At 41.5% G+C, this 17,851-nt stretch overlaps 1 protein-coding gene across 1 annotated transcript; it reads right to left on the bottom strand.

The window, feature by feature from the left end:
• Positions 1–9,913: 9,913 nt before the first annotated feature.
• Positions 9,914–17,500, bottom strand: CCNB1IP1 (cyclin B1 interacting protein 1). Its single transcript, XM_049768677.1, has 3 exons — positions 17,204–17,500; positions 14,057–14,390; positions 9,914–10,116 (listed from the first exon to the last, which is right to left on the bottom strand). The coding sequence occupies exons 1-3, from the start codon at positions 17,498–17,500 to the stop codon at positions 9,914–9,916; spliced, it is 834 nt and encodes a 277-aa protein (XP_049624634.1).
• Between the last annotated feature and the right edge of the window lie 351 nt (positions 17,501–17,851).

Raw genomic sequence — 17,851 nt, 5'->3', positions numbered from 1 at the left:
CCCTGTGTGTGACACCAGGCGGGGAAAATCCACGAAAGTACACCGGCCCAGTGGGGCTCAGCTGTGAAAGACTGTGAGTGTGACCTGTCTATGCCTGTCTACTGTCCTCTTGCGTGAAACTCTTGCGAGTGGGGCAAAAAGAGCCTCCAGAAACCTCGCACGCCCAGACGCCATTTTCAGGGAGGGACTTCAGAGCATAAAAACCGGCTAACCTTTGCAAAAGCTGGCTCCCTGTGTGTGACACCAGGCGGGGAAAATCCGCGAAAGTACACCGGCCCAGTGGGGCTCAGCTGTGAAAGACTGTGAGTGTGACCTGTCTATGTCTGTCTACTGTCCTCTTGCGTGAAACTCTTGCGAGTGGGGCAAAAAGAGCCTCCAGAAACCTCGCTCGCCCAGACGCCATTTTCAGGGAGGGACTTCAGAGCATAAAAACCGGCTAACCTTTGCAAAAGCTGGCTCCCTGTGTGTGACACCAGGCGGGGAAAATCCGCGAAAGTACACCGGCCCAGTGGGGCTCAGCTGTGAAAGACTGTGAGTGTGACCTGTCTATGTCTGTCTACTGTCCTCTTGCGTGAAACTCTTGCGAGTGGGGCAAAAAGAGCCTCCAGAAACCTCGCTCGCCCAGACGCCATTTTCAGGGAGGGACTTCAGAGCATAAAAACCGGCTAACCTTTGCAAAAGCTGGCTCCCTGTGTGTGACACCAGGCGGGGAAAATCCGCGAAAGTACACCGGCCCAGTGGGGCTCAGCTGTGAAAGACTGTGAGTGTGACCTGTCTATGTCTGTCTACTGTCCTCTTGCGTGAAACTCTTGCGAGTGGGGCAAAAAGAGCCTCCAGAAACCTCGCTCGCCCAGACGCCATTTTCAGGGAGGGACTTCAGAGCATAAAAACCGGCTAACCTTTGCAAAAGCTGGCTCCCTGTGTGTGACACCAGGCGGGGAAAATCCGCGAAAGTACACCGGCCCAGTGGGGCTCAGCTGTGAAAGACTGTGAGTGTGACCTGTCTATGTCTGTCTACTGTCCTCTTGCGTGAAACTCTTGCGAGTGGGGCAAAAAGAGCCTCCAGAAACCTCGCTCGCCCAGACGCCATTTTCAGGGAGGGACTTCAGAGCATAAAAACCGGCTAACCTTTGCAAAAGCTGGCTCCCTGTGTGTGACACCAGGCGGGGAAAATCCACGAAAGTACACCGGCCCAGTGGGGCTCAGCTGTGAAAGACTGTGAGTGTGACCTGTCTATGCCTGTCTACTGTCCTCTTGCGTGAAACTCTTGCGAGTGGGGCAAAAAGAGCCTCCAGAAACCTCGCTCGCCCAGACGCCATTTTCAGGGAGGGACTTCAGAGCATAAAAACCGGCTAACCTTTGCAAAAGCTGGCTCCCTGTGTGTGACACCAGGCGGGGAAAATCCGCGAAAGTACACCGGCCCAGTGGGGCTCAGCTGTGAAAGACTGTGAGTGTGACCTGTCTATGCCTGTCTACTGTCCTCTTGCGTGAAACTCTTGCGAGTGGGGCAAAAAGAGCCTCCAGAAACCTCGCACGCCCAGACGCCATTTTCAGGGAGGGACTTCAGAGCATAAAAACCGGCTAACCTTTGCAAAAGCTGGCTCCCTGTGTGTGACACCAGGCGGGGAAAATCCGCGAAAGTACACCGGCCCAGTGGGGCTCAGCTGTGAAAGACTGTGAGTGTGACCTGTCTATGTCTGTCTACTGTCCTCTTGCGTGAAACTCTTGCGAGTGGGGCAAAAAGAGCCTCCAGAAACCTCGCTCGCCCAGACGCCATTTTCAGGGAGGGACTTCAGAGCATAAAAACCGGCTAACCTTTGCAAAAGCTGGCTCCCTGTGTGTGACACCAGGCGGGGAAAATCCACGAAAGTACACCGGCCCAGTGGGGCTCAGCTGTGAAAGACTGTGAGTGTGACCTGTCTATGTCTGTCTACTGTCCTCTTGCGTGAAACTCTTGCGAGTGGGGCAAAAAGAGCCTCCAGAAACCTCGCTCGCCCAGACGCCATTTTCAGGGAGGGACTTCAGAGCATAAAAACCGGCTAACCTTTGCAAAAGCTGGCTCCCTGTGTGTGACACCAGGCGGGGAAAATCCACGAAAGTACACCGGCCCAGTGGGGCTCAGCTGTGAAAGACTGTGAGTGTGACCTGTCTATGTCTGTCTACTGTCCTCTTGCGTGAAACTCTTGCGAGTGGGGCAAAAAGAGCCTCCAGAAACCTCGCACGCCCAGACGCCATTTTCAGGGAGGGACTTCAGAGCATAAAAACCGGCTAACCTTTGCAAAAGCTGGCTCCCTGTGTGTGACACCAGGCGGGGAAAATCCGCGAAAGTACACCGGCCCAGTGGGGCTCAGCTGTGAAAGACTGTGAGTGTGACCTGTCTATGTCTGTCTACTGTCCTCTTGCGTGAAACTCTTGCGAGTGGGGCAAAAAGAGCCTCCAGAAACCTCGCTCGCCCAGACGCCATTTTCAGGGAGGGACTTCAGAGCATAAAAACCGGCTAACCTTTGCAAAAGCTGGCTCCCTGTGTGTGACACCAGGCGGGGAAAATCCACGAAAGTACACCGGCCCAGTGGGGCTCAGCTGTGAAAGACTGTGAGTGTGACCTGTCTATGCCTGTCTACTGTCCTCTTGCGTGAAACTCTTGCGAGTGGGGCAAAAAGAGGCTCAGAGGAGCACGGCCGCTCCGCTTCGCTACGCGGCCGTGCACTCTTTCTAAGGAAAGAACTCCATTGCAACAAGAAGGAAAAATCACACTAAGAACGGCGCTATATCACAGAAGCAAACATTTCTCTCTGGACTGTCTTCTCTGTTGCATGCTCGGGCCTAAGATTTGACCCAGTGTGAGGCTTCATCCACGGAGGACTCCCCTCCCTTAGAGGCAAGTCAGCCCATCCAAAAAGGGAGGAGCCAGAGGAGTGTGCTGCCTACATCATATAGACAATGAATACCACCACAACACGTAGAAAAACCCACAATACAAGTGTGACAATGGGGAAACAACGCAGGCCAGCATCAAACATAGAGAATGAAGATGACAATTCTGAGGACCAGATAATGACTGAACAACTAATCAACCTCTCAGATAAGGACTTTAGACTAGCAATATGGAAGGTGCTCAACAGACTCCAAGAAACCATGGATCGAGTTGAACAGAACACTAATAAGAACCAAGAAAATATGAAGGCAGAAATGACAAAACTCCAAACTGAAATAACATGTCAACTAACAGGACTGAAAAAGTCAGTAAACGAAGTGAATGACAAAATGGATAAGCTCTGGGACAGGGTATCAGAAGCTGAGAATAGACTTGGTGCTGTGGAAGATGAGATACATAACAATTCCATACAGCAGGAGAGATTGGACAAAAAACTTAAAGCAAATGAGCAGACAATGGAAAAACTAGTCAAAGAATGGGAACAGACGAAAATAGAAGTCTATGATAAGATCAACAGAAACAACTTAAGAATCATTGGAGTCCCAGAGACCCAGGAAGAAAATTTCCAGGAAGAATCAATGGTCAAGAACATCATTAAAGAGAAACTTCCAGAGCTAAAGAATATATGTGATCAAATCCTGCATGCCCGAAGAGTACCAACCAAAAGAGACCCCAGAAAAACCACCCCAAGACACATCCTAGTCACAATGATAAATCCCACAGATAGAGACAGAATTCTGAAAACAGCAAGATCAAAAGGGGAAATCATGTTCAAGCAAGCTTCCCTGAGATTTACAGCAGACCTGTCACCAGAAACGCTCAATGCCAGAAAGCAGTGGTGGGATATTGTGACAAGACTGAATGAAATGAATGCTTCACCCAGAATACTATACCCAGCAAAACTCACTTTCCGGTTTGATGGAAGAATACATGGTTTCACAGACAAAAAACAGCTCAGAAACTTCACAGACACAAAACCAGTCTTAAGAGAAAAACTGAAAGACCTAATCTAAGACAAGACTACCCAAAAGACACACCAAATTTTGAAATAAAGATGGCGTTAAATCCCAGGACAATTCTTTCTCTCAACGTCAATGGACTAAATGCACCAGTTAAGAGACACAGAGTGGCTAAATGGATCAAAAAACTCAATCCAACCTTCTGCTGCCTACAAGAAACGCACCTGAATAGTCAGAACAAACATAGACTCAAAATAAAAGGCTGGAGAAAAGTTATCCAAGCAAACAACACCCATAAAAAAGCTGGAGTGGCCATACTAATATCAGATAATGCAAACTTTATACTCAGGAAGGTTGTAAGGGACAAAGACGGACATTTTATATTAATCAAGGGGTACGTAGAGCAGGAAGAATTCACTCTCCTAAACATATATGCACCGAATGAGGGGCCAGCAAAATATTTAATACAACTGTTGACAAATCTGAAAAATAATATCAACAACAACACAATAATTGTGGGGGACCTTAACACGGCTTTGTCAACACTGGACAGGTCAACCAGACTGAAACCCAACAAGAATATACTAGACCTGAGGAGAGAAATGGAAGAAAGAGGCCTAGTGGATATATATAGGACACTCCATCCCCAGAAACCTGGATACACATTCTTCTCCAATGTACATGGGACATTCTCCAGGATAGACTACATGCTGGCACATAAAACATACCTCCATAAGATCAAGAGGATAGAAATTTTGCAGACTACCTTCGCTGACCACAAGGCTCTGAAATTATTTGTGAACTCCAAAGGGACTCAGAAGAAACACTTTAACACCTGGAAGTTAAACAGCCTCATGCTCAATAACCAGTGGGTCCGAGATGAAATCAAGGAGGAAATAAAAAGGTTCCTGGAAACAAATGACAATAAAGACACAAACTATCAGAACTTATGGGACACAGCAAAAGCAGTACTGAGAGGAAAATTTATAGCTTTGCAAGCACACATCAGGAAGGAAGAAGGAGCTTACCTGAGTAGCTTAATGACACAGCTAATAGAACTAGAAAATGCTCAACAAAAGGACCCAAGAATAGGAAGACAGAAGGAAATAACAAAGCTGAGAGCAGAAATCAATGAAGTGGAAACTCAAAAAACAATCTGAAAGATCAACGAAAGCAGAAGTTGGTTCTTTGAAAAAATAAACAAGATTGATAGACCACTGGCAAACCTAACAAAGAAAGAGAGAGAGAGAAACTTGATAACTCGTATCAGGAATGAAAAAGGAGAGATCACTACTGATATGACAGAGATTCAAAGGGTAATCAGAAACTACTTTGAAAAACTCTACGCCACTAAAAATGAGAACCTGGAAGAAATGGATAAATTCTTGGACTCTTATAATCTTCCACGGTTGAAGGAAGAGGATGTAGCATATCTAAACACCCCCATCACCATTGATGAAATTAAAACAGTAATCAAATGTCTGCCGAAAAACAAAAGCCCAGGTCCAGATGGATTCACTAATGAATTCTATCAAACTTTCCAAGAGGAACTACTGCCAATCTTGGCAAGACTCTTTCATGAAATTGAACAAACAGAAACACTTCCAAATAGCTTTTATGAAGCCAACATCACCTTGATACCTAAACCAGACAGAGACGCTACCAAAAAAGAAAATTACAGACCAATATCACTGATGAATGCAGATGCAAAGATCCTCAACAAAATCCTGGCAAATAGGATTCAATGCCTCGTTAAGAAGATCATCCACTACGATCAAGTAGGTTTCATCCCAGGAATGCAAGGCTGGTTTAACATCCGTAAATCTATCAACATAATACACAACATCAATAACAAGAAAAATAAAAACCACATGATCATATCAATAGATGCAGAGAAAGCATTTGATAAGGTCCAACACCCATTCTTGATCAAAACTCTCAGCAAGATGGGAATGGAGGGAACCTTTCTCAATATAGTGAAGGCCATCTACCACAAGCCAGTGGCAAATATTATCCTCAATGGAGAAAAACTGAAAGCCTTCCCTCTAAATTCTGGCACAAGACAAGGCTGTCCTCTCTCACCACTCCTATTCAACATAGCACTGGAAGTACTTGCTATAGCGATTAGGCAAGAAAAGGATATCAAGGGAATCCAGATAGGAAAGGAAGAAGTCAAGCTCTCACTGTTTGCAGATGACATGATACTCTACTTAGAAAACCCTAAAGACTCTATCAAAAAGCTTCTAGAAACAATAGACTCATATAGCAAGGTGGCAGGCTACAAAATTAACACACAAAAATCAATGGCCTTTCTATATACCAATAGTAATAAGGATGAAATGGACATTAAGAAAACAACCCCATTCACAATAGTACCACACAAACTCAAATATCTTGGAATCAACTTGACTAAATATGTGAAGGACCTATACAAAGAAAACTATAAAACTCTGCTCCAAGAAATAAGAGAGGACACACGGAAATGGAAACACATACCCTGCTCATGGATTAGCAGGATTAACATCATCAAAATGTCAATACTCCCCAAGGCATTATACAGATTTAATGCCATCCCTCTAAAGATACCCATGACATTCTTCAAAGAAGTGGATCAGACACTTTTGAAATTCATTTGGAACAATAAACACCCTCGAATAGCTAAAGCAATCATTGGGAAAAAGAATATGGGAGGAATTACTTTTCCCAACTTTAAACTGTACTACAAAGCAACAGTTATCAAAACAGCATGGTATTGGAATAATGATAGGTCCTCAGATCAGTGGAATAGGCTTGAATACTCAGAAAATGTTCCCCAGAGATACAACCATCTAATTTTTGATAAAGGAGCAGGAAATCCTAAATGGAGCAGGGAAAGCCTCTTCAACAAGTGGTGTTGGCACAATTGGATAGCCACTTGCAAAAAATTAAACTTAGACCCCCAGCTAACATCATGTACAAAGGTAAAATCCAAATGGATTAAAGACCTCGATATCAGCCCCAAAACCATAAGATATATAGAACAGCACATAGGCAAAACACTACAGGACATTACAGGCATCTTCAAGGAGGAAACTGCACTCTCCAAGCAAGTGAAAGCAGAGATTAACAGATGGGAATATATTAAGCTGAGAAGCTTCTGCACCTCAAAGGAAATAGTGCCCAGGATACAAGAGCCACCCACTGAGTGGGAGAAACTATTCACCCAATACCCATCAGATAAGGGGCTAATCTCCAAAATATACAAGGCACTGACAGAACTTTACAAGAAAAAAACATCTAACCCCATCAAAAAATGGGGAGAAGAAATGAACAGACACTTTGACAAAGAAGAAATACGCATGGCCAAAAGACACATGAAAAAATGTTCCACATCACTAATCATCAGGGAGATGCAAATCAAAACAACGATGAGATACCACCTCACACCCCAGAGAATGGCACACATCACAAAGAATGAGAATAAACAGTGTTGGCGGGGATGTGGAGAGAAAGGAACTCTTATCCACTGCTGGTGGGAATGCTGTCTAGTTCAACCTTTATGGAAAGCGATATGGAGATTCCTCCAAAAACTGGAAATCGAGCTCCCATACGATCCAGGTATACCACTCCTAGGAATATACCCTAGGAACACAAAAATACAATACAAAAACCCCTTCCTTACACCTATATTCATTGCAGCTCTATTTACCATAGCAAGACTCTGGAAACAACCAAGATGCCCTTCAACAGACGAATGGCTAAAGAAACTGTGGTACATATACACAATGGAATATTATGCAGCTGTCAGGAGAGATGAAGTCATGAAATTTTCCTATACATGGATGTACATGGAATCTATTATGCTGAGTGAAATAAGTCAGAGAGAGAGAGAAAAACACAGAATGGTCTCACTCATCTATGGGTTTTAAGAAAAATGAAAGACACCCTTGTAATAATAATTTTCAGACACAAAAGAGAAAAGAGCTGGAAGTTCCAGTTCACCTCAGGAAGCTCACCACAAAGAGTGATGAGTTTAGTTAGAGAAATAACTACATTTTGAACTGTCCTAATATTGAGAATGTATGAGGGAAATGTAGAGCCTGTTTAGGGTACAGGCGGGGGTTGGGTGGGGAGGAGGGAGATTTGGGACTTGGGTGATGGGAATGTTGCACTGGTGATGGGTGATGTTCCTTTTATGACTGAAACCCAAACACAATCATGTATGTAATCAAGGTGTTTAAATAAAAAAAAATTATGCATTAAAAAAAATAATAATAAAAATAAAACTATAAAATAATTTTATAAAAAATAGTAAGAAAAACTTGTAATAATTTCACTCACTCATTTTACAGATATAGAAGCAAAGACCCAGAAGTTTAACATAAGCAATAAATGAATAAAAACTCAAATCTTCATGTCCAGTCCAGTATGCTTTTAAATCTTTCCTCTAATAGGGGATGTTACTGAAAATGTCTTTCCTATTTGTTGGCTGTATTATTTAGTTTTTGGTGGGGGGCATACTGGGTGATGCTCAGGGAGTTACTCCCGGCTATGCGCTCAGAAATCGCTCCTGGTTTGGGGACCATATGGGGTGCCAGGGGATCAAACTGCGGTCCATCCTAGGCTAGCACCGACAAGGCAGACGCCTTATTGCTTGCGCCACCACACCAGCCCCTTGTTGGCTGTTTTAAATAGTAACTGGTGATAAGTCAGAAGTGCCTAAATAAGGAAAACGAGATTTTTTTCTAAACCATCAGTACTATAATATCTTTTTTGCCCACAGAGCTTAGGGGTTACTTCTGGCTCTGCAGTTAGGAATCACACCTGGTAGGCTCAGGCGACCAGACCAAATGAGATGTGGGGGATAGAACCTGGGATAGCCCATAATGTGTAAGTGCCTTATCTGCTGTGCTATCACTCCAGCCCCTAATATAATTTCTTTTTTGTTTGTTTGTTTTGAGCCACACCCAGTGACACTCAGAGGTTACTACTGCCTCTGCACTCAGAAATTGCTCCTGGTTCGGGGGACCATGTGGGATGCCAGTGATCAAACGCAGGTCTGTCCTGGGTCAGCCACGTGCAAGGCAAATGCTCTACCGCTGTGCTATCACTTTGGCCCCCAATATAATTTCTTACGGTAAATAGCCTTACTGTAATTTTTGACACAGATGTACATTCTTAAATAAGTGAATTCAAGGCCACAGCTAACAAAAGGATATCATTTTATTTTAATATAAAAGCCCAACTTTACAAAGTAATGTTACATTGTGAATTCTTTTTAAGAAGAAACAGACACTGAAAATACATACACAAAACTCTACTCTCTTCAGATGTGATTAAGTGGTGGAACATATGTCTTGTTTGTGTAAGGCCCAGCTGTGATCCCCAGCATCACAAACACAAAAATTTTAATCAAAACTAAAAATTGTATTCTTACCTACACTGCAATAATAACCTCTACACACACACACACATACATATACATATACATATACATATACATATACATACAGGACAAATACATGGAGATATGGAACTAAATGTAGATAATAAAATAACAACTAACAAACACACCTGAAATTTCCTGAGACCAACCTTAACATAAATACACTAAAAAATGGAAAAATATAGCAATGTAGAGAATATATTTTAAGTGTGCATAAATTCCAGAATACAAATTGAGATACAGACACATAATAAAGGAACTTTTTATACACAAATATATAGCTCAACAAGAGACAAATGGTAGTCTATAAAATATCCAATAATATTGTAATCTTTTCACTTCTAGGGAAAAAAAAACGACCATTTTCTCAATTACAATGAAATTGATTTTAATACATTGTTCATGTTTTAATACAATAGAAATAGAAAAACCAGCAATCCTCTGCCACTGATTTCTTAATGTTCAAATGTGAAGACAAATTCAAAGACTTAATAGCAAAGGTTTAGTATTTGTGACTACTAACCAAGAATAAAGATCTTTTTTTGCTAAATGACATATAATAACAATGAAAAGAGAAACATTCTGTAAAGTACATTAAATTCTTTTTATTTTAAAGGCCCTGCTAGAGGCTTGATGCTGCTCTAATTCATGACTAGGAGAAGCAAAATTAAAAAAGCCATTACTTGGTTCAGGTGCTGTGGGAGAACCCCCAAAAAATGGTCTGAACTGAAAATCTCCATCTCTACCACCCCGATTTCGTTCTGGTGAATTATCCAAAGGAAATTTGGTGTTGTTCCCTGGGGGAGAAATAAGGTAAAATTTAATCATCTGTTTCCTTACAGATATTTATAAATACAATAAATAAGTCATTTAAAAATATATATTAACAGACTTCCTTGAGAAGGAGTAAAAGAAATGAAGGACTTTAGTGCTTCCTATCATTGTACCCTTTGTTTGTGATGTAGTTTCTAATGACAGTTATTATATAATGAAAAGCTATTTGATACAATAAAATGTCTCTATTTATGTCATACATAAATATATGTATTTATATGTAAAATCCATAAATGTCTCTATGTCATACATAAATATATCTATTTATATGTAAAATCCTCTGTATAGATGTTTTAATTTTTTAAAAGATAAATACTGTAGGGGTAGGTAGAAAGATAGCTCAAAGTACGAGGGCACATGTTTTGCATGCTGGAGGCCCAGACTCAATCCTGGGTACTTCATGGTTGCCTAAATATGGCCAGAACCCAACCCCCTCAGCACTTAACCTGAAGTAGACCCCCAAATACTGCTGGAAGAACCAAAAGTAAAGATAAACAGTCTGAAAAATAAATGACAACTATATAAAACTGGGACCCAAGATTAATCAAAATAGTCTTAAGAAAACTCAAGACAGTAAATCATATTAAGTTTTAACAACTTCATTGAACTCTTCCTTGACTTTAACATGTTTTTTCTTTTTTTGTGTTTTGGTCCATATCCACTGGTGCTCAGAAATCATTCCCCTAAGCACTCAGGGGATCATTCAATGACAAGGATCGAACCTGGGATTCTCATATGCAAAGCATGCACTCCAGTCCTATGACTTACCTTCCAGGTACAATGTCTAGAAATCTTAAAAGGAGCATGAGGGGCCGGAGAGATAGCATGGAGGTAAGGCATTTGCCTTTCATGCAGGAGGTCATCGGTTCAAATTCTGGCGCCCCATATGGTCCCCTGTGCCTGCCAGGAGCAATTTCTGAGCCTGGAGCCAGAAATAACCCCTGAGCACTGCCGGGTGTGACCCAAAAACCACCAAAAAAAAAAAGGAGCATGTACCTCAAACAGAATGCTTACTATATCTGCTTTAAGCCAACAATGATAACAACATAAAAAGGTAAATGTTCAAAAAAGAGAAAAGAGTGTAATGGGTAGGGCAACTGCCTTGAATGCTGTTGACCCGAGACAGACCACGGTTCGAATCCTGACCTCCCACATGATCCCCTGAGCCTGCCAGGAGCAACTTATGGCAGCAGAACCAGAAGGCACCCCTGAGCATCACCCTGTGTGACCCTAAACAAAAAAGAGAAATAGAAAAATAATTATATAAATATTTAAAAATAAATATGGATTGTAACAAGAAAAAAATAAAAACATCTTGGGCCAGGTCAATAGTACAGAGGTGAAAGTGCATGCAACCAACTTTAGTTCAAACCCCAAACACTGGCCCCCAAGCATCACAAGGTATAGAGCTCTGGAGATTCCCTGAACACCTTCACATGTCGTCACAGAAGTCCCAGTAAACCATCAAGATAACCCAAGTAATCCCCAGCTGGAGCCCAACAAAACTACTTTGGAGCATTCACATTGAACTTTCAATCCAGTGACTAAGAATTGATAAGAATGGCCCCCAGATTCCCGGGGCACCACCCCTCAAAAAAAGTGAAGAATTTTGAATATCTACAATGCCTACACATATGTGTGTATATAAATATATGTATGTATATATGCATATATACACAATTAAATTATGTATATGACTAGCTCCCCTGGATCACCCCTCAAAAAAAAAGTGAGAAATTACAAATATCCAGAATGCCCTCATATATATTATACACACAGATGCACAATGATACTTGAATAAATTATGTATATGACTACCTGAAAGTTATTTAAAAAAATTTTTGTCAGGGTTTTGTTGTTTTGTTTTGTTTTTTTGAGAGGGAGAGTGACACCCAGCAGTGCTCCAGGGTACTCTTGCCTCAGTGTTCAGGTGGGCCATATAGTGTCAGGGGTCACATAAAAAGGATGAACTCCAGCCCTTTGTTCTATATTCCCAGGCCTTATTTCAATTCTTGCATCTGATATTCCTCATCTTATTACTAATAGTCTTTTCTAGTAAGTACACTCACTTCTCCTCTACTAAGTATCTATCCTCAGTCTACAATAAAATTGAAAAATGAGTATTTTGGAAAATCTAGCACAAGATTCACTTTCTTAGTGTCAAAAATTGTTTATAAAAAATCAAAACAAAATGTATTAAATAGGGGCCAGCGAGGTGACGCTAGAGGTAAGGTGTCTGCCTTGCAAGCGCTAGCCAAGGTAGGACCGCAGTTCAATTCCCCCGGCGTCCCATATGGTCCCCCCAAGCCAGGGGTGATTTCTGAGCGCATAGCCAGGAGTAACCCCTGAGCATGAAACGGGTGTGGCCCGAAAAAAAACAAACAAAAAAAATGTATTAAATACCTTTATGTCAGACTTGAAACCATAAAGTAGGAAAACATAGAAATGAAATTGAATCTAAAAGGCATCTTCAAGAATAAAACACCCCTGACCAAGCAAGTGGAAGCAAGAATAAACAAATGGGACTATATTAACTAAGAATCTTCTGTACCTCAAAGGAAATGGTGACTAGGATACAAAGACTGTACACAGATTAAGAGAAACTATTCACCCAAGATATATAAGGCATTGGTAGGGCTTAACAAGTACAAATGGGAAGAAGAGATAAACAGAAACTTCATTAAAGAAGAAATACAGATGACCAAAAAGCTCATTAAAAAAATGTTCCTCATCATTAATCAAAAGGGAAATTTAGGAATTGAAAAAAAAAAACAGGAGATGCAAATCGAAACTACAATGAGATCTTCTCACACCACAGAGAATGGCACACATCAAAAAGAATAAGAACAACCAAAGTTGGCACTGCTGGGTATGGCCAAAGACCAAAAAAAAAAAAAAAGAAAGAAAGAAAGAAAAGAAACCCAACAATAAACAATTCTGTAACCACAGTACTTAAATAGATCAATTAAAATTTTAAAAAGAATGCAGCAGGAGAGATAGCATGGAGAAAGGGCATTTGCCTTGCATGCAGAAGGATGGTGGCTTAAATCCTGCCATCCCATATGGTCCCCCGAGCCTGCCAGGAGTGATTTCTGAGTGTAGAGCCAGGAGTGGCCCCTGAGCGCTGCCAGGTGTGACCCAAGAACAAAACAAAAATATAATTTAAAAAAAAGGGGGGGGCTGTAGCAGTAGCGCAGTGCTAGGGAGTTTGCCTTGCACGCAGCTGACCTAGGATGGACTGGGGATCGATCCCCCAGTGTCCCATATGGTCCCCCAAGCCAGGAGTGATTTCTGAGCGCATAGCCAGGAGTAAGCCCTGAGCATCACCAGGTGTGACCCAAAAACCAAAAAAAAAAAAAAAAAAAAATTTTAAAGAAAAAAATTACCATGAAAAGAAAAAAATAGGGCCTGCTGAGGAGTCAGAAAATGGTGAAAAACCTAAGTCTAAATAGCTCAATGCACTTGATGAACTTGCTTTAACTTTCTGTGCCTCAAATTTTTCTTCTATAAAATATTTTAATAATAATACCTATCTTACAAAGTTTTTAAAATAGCATGAATATGTAATATTATGATACTGCCTAGCACCTAGTTAGGAATAAACAATAGCAGCTAATATTATTACTCAAAATAAATAGCTCTACAATCAACAAAACAATTTACAAACATATCTTGGAGAAATTTACTTTGTTTAAATTAAATGTAAGCAAGCAAAGGCAATGATGTGCATATTAATGATGCAAAATGTAGATCCAACATCCTCTCTAAGCCCTTAAAATCTCCAATAATTAAAAATATCTCCAATAATTATTTGGAACTATGCAACTGCCAATGTGTAAAAAAAAATCACTGATTTAAAAACAGATATAAGGCTTTTTTTTTTTTTTTTTTTTTTTTGCTTACCTACTGGGAAGCCAAAAATACCAGACTGTGTAACCATGGCTGGCTCAGTGTTACCTTCTTGGTTAGCAATGGTGATATTTCGCAATCTAAGGCTGTCATACAGGCCTTGGAGCTTCTGATACTGTCGATTCCGCTCCATTAGTTTCTCAGAGATATCACTGAACTTCTTCTTGTATTCTTCAAGAACTTTCTTCATAGAGGTGACCTCCCCTTTCATTGAGGTCAATTCTACATCCTTGCTTTGTATTTGCTGCGAATATATCTTTTCCATCTGCTTCAGATGGCTTTCAGCCTTACTGAAATTGTACTCTTGATAGAGACGCTCCTGGTGTACCTGTTGCAAAAGAGAGAAAAAATTCTTTTAATTTAAGGTTTTTATATCTAAGGTTTTTGTTTTGTTTTGATCTTTTGTCTGCTTATGTGTGTGTTGTTTGTTTGTTTCTGTTTGTTTATTTGGGGTTTTTTTGGTTTTGGGGTCTGACTGGCAGTGCTCAGGGGCCACTCCTGGCTCTACACTCCTGGCAGGCTCAGGGGACCATATGAGATGCCGGGATTCGAACCTTCTGCATGCAAAGCAAACACCGTATCTCCATGCTATCTCTCAGGTCCCTGTTTTTTGTTTGTTTTTAAAAGTTTTTTTTTTTTGAGCCACATTTGGTGGTGCTCAGGAGCAATTCCTAGCTCTATATTCAAAAGTGGCTCCATGTAATGTCTAGGATCAAACCCAGGGCCATTTGAGCTATCTCCCTGCCCTAAAGAATAAAAGATGTTTAAAGTAGTAAATACAAAGCTATACTACCATATAGGCCTTCATATAAATATTCCACTAGAACAAATGTTTTTTTTTACTGGATATTATTTTAAAAACATTATAAATTATACTGGATAGTGTCCAGAGTGATAGCATAGCGGTATCACTATGCAAGGTTGCCTTGCATGCTGCCAACCTGGGATGGACCTGAGTTTGATCCCTGGCATCCCATATGGTCCCTTGAGCCTACCAGGAGCGATTTCTGAGTGCAGAGCCAGGAGTGAGCGCCACTGAGTGTGGCCCAAAAATAAAAAACAAATTGTACTGGACATTATTAAAAAAAACATTTCAGTATCTTGAACCAGGTTTTAAAAAAAAAAAAGCAAGGGAGTCAGAGAGATAGTTGAACAGGTAAGGCACTTACCTTGCATGCAGCCAACCAGATTTGATTCCTAGCATTCCATGTGGTTCCCTAAGCATCTCCAGGAGTAATTCCTGAGTGCAAAGCCAGGAGTAGGCCCTGAGCACTACCAAGTATAGCCACAAAACAAATAAGAAAAGTAACCAAGTACATGAGAATGTTATAGAAAGTCAACACATTGTGTTCCTTGAGGTCTTAAAAGGTTTAGAATAAAATCTGAAGGAATATTCTCAAACCACTACCATAACACCAACACAAGAAATGAGTGTTTGTCTTATCTTAACAAGTAATAAGTAGGGCCGGAGAGATAGCACAGCAGTGAGGTGTTTGCCTTGCATGCAGCCAACCTGAGAGGGATCTGGTACAATTCTAGGCACCTCATATGGTCCCCCAGCCTGCCAGGGGTGATTTCTGAGTGCAGGGCCAGGAGTAACTCCTGAGTACCGCTGGGTGTGGCCCCAAACCAGTCAATCAATCAATAAATAAATTTTAAAATAAAAAAGTAACAAGTAGTTCAAAGGTTTTTAAAATAAAATCTCATACTTAAATAATGAGATTTTACATCTTGTTCTGCCTCATAAATTGAGAGAAAAAAATTAAAAAGTGGATGATGTCAGGAGCAAAAAGTAGCATGAACATTGAGTAGAAATAAAAAAATGATCAGACCTAAATACCAAACCCAAAGTCAACAACAACAGAATCAAGTTTTCCAAGCTACAACAAGTTATATAAAAAGGAACCTGTTATACTAGCTGTCAAGAAGTGTGGGATGCATGCCTGGACCAGAGGCAAAGGGAGTCAACACTGGTGGTGGGAATTGCTATAATTCACTGTCACTATGTGCCTTAAATATAACTGTGAAAGACTTGTAATTCACATTGGTCACAACAAAAAAATTTTTTTAATGAGATTTTAGGGGCTGGAACAACAGCACAGTGTTAGGGTGTCTGCCTTGCATGCAGCCAACCCTGGACAAACCCAGGTTTAATCCCCAGCATTCCATGTGGTACCCTGAGCCTGCCAGGACCAATTTCTGAGCACAGAGCCAGGAGAACCTCTGAGCATCACTAGGTATGGCCTAAAACACATACACACACACACACACACACATACACACACACACACACACACACACACATTTTTAAATCTCAAATAATTTCCTTCACAGTGGAGAGATATAATATGTAAGTCCCCAATGTCCCTATCTCATAGTACTTATCAATTTCTCCTGAATGTAAATACAAACTATGATAAAAAATACATGAAAAATAACCAGATACTACTATATGAGTACATTATATATGCACATAAGGTTTGACCAGAAAATTTTCTCTCTTGCTGCCTGTGGAAGTAAGCAGCCACGCTGGGACAATCAATAAAACAAGAAACTTCTAAATCTCTGAAAAATCACCACCAAAATAATAATAATGGGACTGGAGTAATAGTACAGCAGCTAGGGTGCTTGCCTTGCAACATGGTTGACCATGGTTTGACATCGCCCCAACAGAAGTAGTTTTTGTGTTTGGGCCCAACAATGCAGTAAAAGGTTGTATATTCATAAAAGGAAAGAAGGAGGGGCCAGAGAGATAGCATGGAGATAAGGCATTTACCTTGCAAGCAAAAGGAGAGTGGTTCAAATCCCCGCTTCCAATATGGTCCCCCGAGCCTGCTGGGGGCATAGAGTCAGGAGTAACACCTGAGCACGGCCGTGTGTGACCCAAAAACCAAAAAAAAAAAAAAAAAAAAAAAAAAAAAAGGAAGGAAGGAAGGAAGGAGAGGAGAGGAGAGCGAGGGGGGGAGGAGGGAAGGAGTGAGGGAAGAGGAAGGAAGGAAGAAGGAAGGAAGGAAGGAAGGAAGGAAGGAAGGAAGGAAGGAAGGAAGGAAGGAAGGAAGGAAGGAAGGAAGGAAGGAAGGAAGGAAGGAGAATAGGACATTATGATCTTCCATTCATATAGAAACTAGCCTGAGTCCTAACCTGATAGGTCCAGAAGGCCAGGGCCCGGGAGCTAATGTCCAGCACAATCTCTGGCCGCAGGCCAGCTAGGACCATGGCTTTGTACTCCTCAGAAGGGCTGAGCTCAGTGCGAACGATGTCCAGCTTTCCCGAGAGAGTGCTGTTGCAGGCCGGGCAAACGGCAGGTGAGCGACTGAACTCCCCGCTGCCATGCTGGTCACAGAAGATGTGTGAGCAGGCGGTGACCCAGGCATAGCCTGAGAGTTTGATGCGACACTTGCGGTAATTGCAGAGCAACATATCGTCACACAGTGACATGGACACCACTCTAGGAACTGGGAGGTTGCTGGCCGAGAGAAATGGAAAGATCAATTGAAAAGGGCCTCGAGGTAAGACTGATGTCACTCAAAAAATGCATTCTTTCACTGTGACCAGAACATGCACGTTCCTACTTTTATACTGATGAGAATCCATAAAAGAAAGGATGGACCTTCTGGGGCCAGAGTAATAGCACAGCAATAGGGCATTTGCCTTGCATGCAAAAGGACGGTAGTTTGAACTCCAGTATATCATATGGTCCCCTGAGCCTGCCAGGAGCGATTTCTGAGCATAGAGCCAGGAGTAACCAACCACTGAATGCCACCAGATATGGCCCCAAAAAACCAAAAA

Source organism: Suncus etruscus, chromosome 2 (assembly GCF_024139225.1).
Source record: "Suncus etruscus isolate mSunEtr1 chromosome 2, mSunEtr1.pri.cur, whole genome shotgun sequence".
Classification (NCBI taxonomy): domain Eukaryota; kingdom Metazoa; phylum Chordata; class Mammalia; order Eulipotyphla; family Soricidae; genus Suncus; species Suncus etruscus.
This window is presented reverse-complemented; position numbering and strand designations above follow the sequence as displayed.